We start from the raw sequence: 6,884 nt of genomic DNA, 5'->3' as shown, positions 1-6,884 counted from the left end.
ACCACCATGTCCCTTTAGGGGCTCCGTACATTACAAACACTATGGTCCCACTTTATATTAGGTGACTTGAACTAGTACTTCTATACGTTGTTGGGTACAATATACTTGCTGTGTTCATGTTGAATTGCAAATCACTTTTGCTGCCATTGAGCTGTGATACGGTTATAGACCGATTTGGTGGTCTAGTTGGGTTTAGCTGTGGGTTTAAGTGTCGTGTTGGGGTGGACTGTGTAACTAGATGTAACTACAGAAAGGTGTTTCTTTTTTTTTTTTTTTTTGTAATACAGGGCTTTAGCTTTATATGTGCGAATAGCGGCATAAACAAGACCATGAGGGTTCAATCGTAGCATCATGCAGCGCTTCTTTGAAAGGAGAAAAAACTAAATTTAAGTCTATAAAAGGAATAAAATGGGATTACACACGATACATAATAGGCTATAATATAATTAAAAGATTAACAAAAGGAAAAAAAAACTCACTGTGCATCAAGTACAGGCTAAGCTCATTTTTGTGACACTCTTAATGCATTTTATTTATTTTCTTTATATCTTTATTTGATTTAATCCATCTGATCGCAGATGCGCCTCACGCACACACAAACAACATTAGTTCTGACATTTCAGCCATTCATCATCAAACTAAAATGCAGTCAACCAAACATAAATTACACTGTTTTTTTTTTAAAAGGTCTGCTGTAAAATCAGCATGCAGTGCCTAAAACATTTTTTGCGCATTAAGGATTTTACACAAATATTAGAACATGAGAGAAGTGTAAAGCCATGTTTAGGCTACATAATGAATAATAGTTATGCAAACAAATATGGCAAAAATGGAAACATTAAGCCGTTTCAGTTTTGCTTGACATTTGTATGCTGTTTATAATGAATGCCACTATAGCCTAATTTGTGTTTTATCTTATAGTTTAATATATAGTTTTATAACTACTTATTTTTCATTCTTGTTCTGTTCTGAATACCGTCAAGTATAGAAAATAATCACCCCCCTTTCAAATAATCACATTTAAAATATTTGTTGTAGAGTGAGGGGAACTAAATAGGCTGTTTATATTTACTAGTAGGCTATTTTAATATACATATAAATTACATAAATGAATGTAGCCTAATTGTTTGCAATTGCAAGGTTAACAGGTGTTTTTGGAGTAAGATCAATTTCTCTTTCATGAGATTACTTCCTCTCTTTGGCCGGGTTTCGTTTCTCCGTGTCGTAAACTCTAGGGGCGTGGCTTCTAAACCGGGGTGTTTTTAGGGGCGTGATATTCAAATGACGATTGTTTTCTGCCGCCACATTTATCAACATACGATCATTCGTACGAGGCCCAATAAGTGCATTGTATCAAATTATTAATTTAAATGTTGTAGTTAAAGACACTTAACATAAAGTGGGTCCAACACAATTATTAAAAGTCTCTTTTACTGTTTCTGAATGTCTTACTGGGATCCAGCTATTTAAACTTTTTTTTTTTAGACCATACATGCCACAGTTGTGGTCTTTTCAGAAGCATTTGTGGGTTTGCCATGTCAGCTTCCTCTAGTAAATATTGTTAATATCCATAATAACCGTACACGTCCAGGACATCTTTCTAATCTGACAGATTAATTTCGAGTTTGAGTTTCTTCTGACAACCCGAAGAGTTGAATCCGGTGTGTTTGATTAGGGAGACAAACAAAATGTGCAAAGCTGAAGGCATTTGAAGACCAAGGTTAGGAAACATGCTAAAATATATAAATACAATTCTTGTGGTGGGACGCTGACAAAAAGATTAAATCCAAGATTTGGTCATAATATAGCATAATGAGATATTCACATGCAATTTTTAAAAGGTAATTTTTGACCAAATTATGTAAAGGATTTTCAGCACAGCACAGAGTTACATTTGTTAGTTGTGTTGTGCTTTAATTGTTAGTCAACTTACACGAAAGTGATTTTACCGAGCCACCAACATGCTCTGTAAATGCAGTTCCACTTCATATTCATAAGTGACTGTCATACGTGAATATCTAAAAGTTCTTCTGTTTCAAGAAACCATTTCTACAGACTTTAAACCTGACAAGCCTGTTTCACATGCAACTGGCCTGTTATTTAATTGTCTGTGAAAGTGGAAATATAACTGCCCTGTATTTCAGATTTATACAGAGAGCAGTGCAAAGGCTTGTTAACGTTAACTTTGTTTTTCCCATCACCATCAATTCCCAGCCACGAGCAATGATCCAGTAGCTATTATGTAGCTTGTTAGCCATGCCTAGGCTGTGTAATTACCTGTGTCGACGGCAGTGATTGTCTTCTGCACTAGCTGATTCACTACAGTACATTATCATAGTCTGAATGTACAGGAGCACAGTGCATTCTGAGACTTCATTCAGGATACTCTCAAGCAATGCCAGTACAGGTTTTGGTGATTTCCCAGTCATATGTTGGATAGAAATAAATGAAGTGTTGACTAAACATTATACGGGAGTAATACCGAAAAGTGATTGCTGAGTAATAAAACATTCTCGAATCTTCACATAACAATCTGCACAGTAAAATTGGATACTTGCAGCAGGAAATCATCAGACTCGTAATAGATCATTTTAGTTTAAGACATTTAATTTTATGTCTGAGACATCTTTTAGTGTCATACTAACTGCTTTTAATACAAATATGAACTATAATACATTTAATTTCATTGCAAATACCATGCAATTAAGTGTCCAAAACATTACATTCAATTTGCACTTGAGTATAGCCTGTTCTTTTGAAGTATATGATTTTGGTAACAATTTGCCTACTCTGGTAATAATAAGAGAACCAGAAAAAAAAAGGCTTGTGAATTTTTATTTATTTATTTATTTTTTATGTCATTACATTGGTTGGAGCATAACACCGTAGCTGCGTCCCAAATGACGCTCTATACACTATGCACTTATACGTTATGTACTTATGCACTATGCACTCAACCATGTATAGTATGAATTATATAAGGTTATTTTGCCACTCAGCATCAGAGTCTAATAGCCCTTCCCCCTTCGCTTCGTTTTCAATTTTTTACAGGAACACTGAATGACCAAAAAAGCACCAGCCCTAAGTTCATGGTTATATATATTAATTTATATATAAGTATAGTATTTCAGTCTGGCGAGTAAACAAAAAAATTTACTAGCCAATGGCGATTCAATTGCCAAGGTGTCTGTAGAGGGTTGTGAATGTTTTTAATGAATAGATTTTATAATAATACAAATAGCAATGTGTAACATTTTACCATATTTAGTGCAACACTTTTATTTGTTCCCCACAAAATATTGTTTTTTCACTAAATGTTTGGATTTCTAAAATTATTGTGCACTGATTTTTCTAGAATAACTTTTGCTGGCGAATTATCCACTAACCTAGTTTATGATAAATTTTTGTCATAGATTATAAATATACATAGGCCTATATTTTTTCATATTTATTGTTTATTTTTCTTTATAATGAAGTAGTCTGTATCTAGTAGATTGTGAAAGAATGATTATCAGTTCCACACACAGAGATATATCAATTCTACATTTATTTAATTGGCGGAAAAAAACTTCACTGGTATCGGATCGGTATCGGCCAATACCGAACCCTAGGTATCGGAATCGGTATCGGAGGCGAAAAAGGCTGATCGGAGCATCCCTACTTGCTACGTGTACTGCGTTAGGCTAACCGAGACTTGTCATTTGCGCTTATATATTGTTGCTCTTTTGTTAGTTTTGACTGCTTTTATTGTCCTCATTTGTAAGTCGCTTTGGATAAAAGCGTCTGCTAAATGACTAAATAAATAAACATCATCCGGGTATTTAAAGTGCACTTTTTCTTTTTGAAATTTTCAGTGTGAACCCACTACTCGCACTATTTATACTAAAAAACGTCATAGAATAGTGCATAAGTACCAGTACTACATCCAGTGTAGACAGCATCACTGATTATAATGAGTTCTATAGTATTTTGTCGCGCCACTCGCGTCCGGTGTAGACACGGTGTGAGAAACAAAACATTTTTGAAAAAATATATTTTATTCATATTTTATTCCATGTCCTTTGTAGAGGACGCCAGGACTAAGACAAAATAAATAAATAAATAGACATGAAAAGGCATGTATAGGCAAAAACAATGATTTATTTCTTCATTCACCAATCAGTTTTTAGGTTTCAGGCTATTTTTAGCCAAACTTTGTACAAAGATCTCAACTATGTTATGAAATATCTAACAGAATGATTTGATATACTACTGTACTTTATGGAATATGTGCGTAAAATGGCCATAAATTGGTTTTCCCATTTTTTTCCCATTGCATCTAATTTGCGTATTAATGTGTTCTTGGGGCAAACCATAATGAAAAAGAAGTGTAATAATGGAAGTAATAACTTGGAAACGTTCCCATAAGAATAACTCAAATTTCATAGCAATAATTTCTTTACCTATTGACTTGTTGTGTCTCCCCAAAATGCCTGATTAGCATGATGTTTGTCCTGCTGTCCTCTACAGAAGACATGTATGAAAATTATGCCCCGTTTCATAACAAAACGCCATATTCCGATTTGAAACCCCATAACATTTTTCTAAGATGTTTATTTACGACAAACAATTTGAAAATTAGCCAGATTTGAATGATAATTACAAATCATTATCATATTTCCCTAAGAGTGCTAAATTTGATCATTCTGTCAATATCAGTCATATTTAAAGACCAAGGAAGAGGGAACCCTCCAAACATTTGATATCCCTAAAAAAGCCCTGAATGTGGACATCCAGACTTAAAACGGTGGCATGTAGGGTCTCAGAGAAATTCACTAAAATATAATGTCCTCTACAGAAGACAAAAGTCCATGCCTGAGTCCCAGAAGGTAAATAAATAAATAAATCCATCAGTTTGTTGGTGAATAAAATCCAAGGAAACAAGCTCTGCAGCGCCCCGTGCGGTGAACGCAGGAACTGCAGATCTGCGAGCGGCGCTACATATAATATTAATAACCTCCGCGTACTGTATGCAGAGCACCCACAACCTACATTTTTAATATACTTATCTTGCATCCCAAGCCAAAAGGCACTGAGAACCGCCATGAATAGTATGCATAAACAGAGGCGTCCGCTGCAGAGGTCATAATAATGATGGGGCAAGTACTTCCGGTCGCCATCTTGTCGTTTAGCCGTGTGTTTGTGTGTGAGAGAGAGCAGCGGCTGCATTGGAGTAACCGACCAAACTCTTTCTCTTTTGCCTTATTAATATTTCTATTACGAGATGTCAAAACGGCACCGGTTGGACTTAGGCGATGATTATTCGTCGAGCAAGAAGAGGTCATCTGACGGGTAAGTTACGTTGAGTTTCAGCAGTCCGCGGTTGGAGGGAAAGAGCGGCTAGTTTGTGCTAGCTTGCTCACACTCTTGTGCTGAGCTGGTTTTAACATCTCACGGACAGTGACTTCGTTGCAAGTAAATGCTGCATATAAAATGCGCAGTTGCTTTCCGAAGAGGTGATTGTAGCAGGCTGGAAAGCGGGTTGTTTGCACAGAAGCACTAGTCTTTGTGACTCTGATGCCGCCAGCACGTGTTTGACGCACAGCAGGCGCTATTTACTCTTCACATGGTTGTTTTTGGACGAGTTACTTCATGCTTCTGTTTCGCAGTGTGTAAAGAAGCAGACAGGAGGCCTGTGTGGAGAGGAGAAGCCCATTAAAGAAGGCCGCTAATGAATGGGATAATGTCTTGTAGTCGTGACTTTGCCGGTGTCGGAATGCGGCTAAGAAACGAACTAGAAAAAAACTGATGAGTGTTTGGGATGTATAAATGAATGTATAAATCCTGAGATCTTATGTTATGGAGGCTGATTTTTGACTGCATACGGCTGAAGCGCGGCCTACTTTGTTTATCTTTAGTTTTCAGTAACGTGTTATTTGTCATATTAGTGCTGTCAGACGATTAATCGCATCCAAAGTAAAAGTTTTTGTTTACATATGTATGTGTACTGTGTATATTTAATATGTATATGTAAGGAAACACTCATACAGTATATTTTTTGAAAATATTTACACATTTATATTTATATCAATTAAATTATATATAAATATATTTAAAATACAAATATAACATATTTTTCTTAAATATATACATGCATGTGTGTGTGTTTAAATATACATAATAAATATACAAGGCACACATATATTATGTAAACAACTTTTATTTTGGATGTGGTTAATTGTTTGACAGCACTAATATATATATATATATATAATTATTAGTGGAGAACGGTACAGTTCGATTTTTTTTACCGAGAACCATTGCACCCCTAATTTCTACTAGGCTTGCCGTGATAGACGGTGCTGACGGTGATAAACCGTCAAACCGGTGTTAAGCCTTCGATTAATATCGAGATATCTTTACCCAGCCCTAGTTTTAATATTTTGTGCAGCCTTAGAAAACGGGCTAATAATGCTTTATGGATTCTCATCCGTGGAATGCGCCACTTCCGGTAATTCACCAGTGAATCGACACGGGCAAAATGCAATCGAGGATATTTTAAAATCGGTTACTCAAATTTATTGAGGAATCGTGACAGCCCTAATCACACCGGTATGATTATATCAAATGTAAAAATATTATTAGGCTGTTTTGTCTCTTGGAAGCTGCATTCAAAATCCACTTGGCTCAAGAATCTGAGGGGGCATGTGCTGATTCATTTAAAAGATTTGACACACACACAAAAGCTATTCTTTTGAGACTGAGTTTTAAAACAGACCTGCTTTGAGTTCTGATAGTACATGCAACTGTGTAAGCCGCCAGTCTGCATTATTTCAACTTATTACAGTGTTTCCCCTGCCATTATATTAGGTGGGCGCCCCGCCCCCCCCACCGCACCCCCCGCC

The 6,884-nt window shown here is 36.0% G+C and overlaps 1 protein-coding gene across 1 annotated transcript in view; it reads left to right on the top strand.

Moving 5' to 3' along the window:
- Window positions 1-5,152: 5,152 nt before the first annotated feature.
- Window positions 5,153-6,884, top strand: part of LOC107699613 (pre-mRNA-splicing factor ATP-dependent RNA helicase DHX15) — a 44,341-nt gene continuing 42,609 nt past the window's right edge. The window contains exon 1 of the mRNA XM_016500933.1: window positions 5,153-5,331. Within this exon, the coding sequence (XP_016356419.1) occupies window positions 5,264-5,331 (68 nt within the window). The 5' untranslated portion in view covers window positions 5,153-5,263. The remainder of the gene's footprint in view (window positions 5,332-6,884) is intronic.

This window comes from Sinocyclocheilus anshuiensis, unplaced genomic scaffold (genome assembly GCF_001515605.1).
Source record: "Sinocyclocheilus anshuiensis isolate Anshui unplaced genomic scaffold, SAMN03320099.WGS_v1.1 scaffold1007, whole genome shotgun sequence".
NCBI lineage: Eukaryota > Metazoa > Chordata > Actinopteri > Cypriniformes > Cyprinidae > Sinocyclocheilus > Sinocyclocheilus anshuiensis.
The sequence above is the reverse complement of the archived record's forward strand: the minus strand, read 5'-3'. Positions and strand labels throughout refer to the sequence as shown.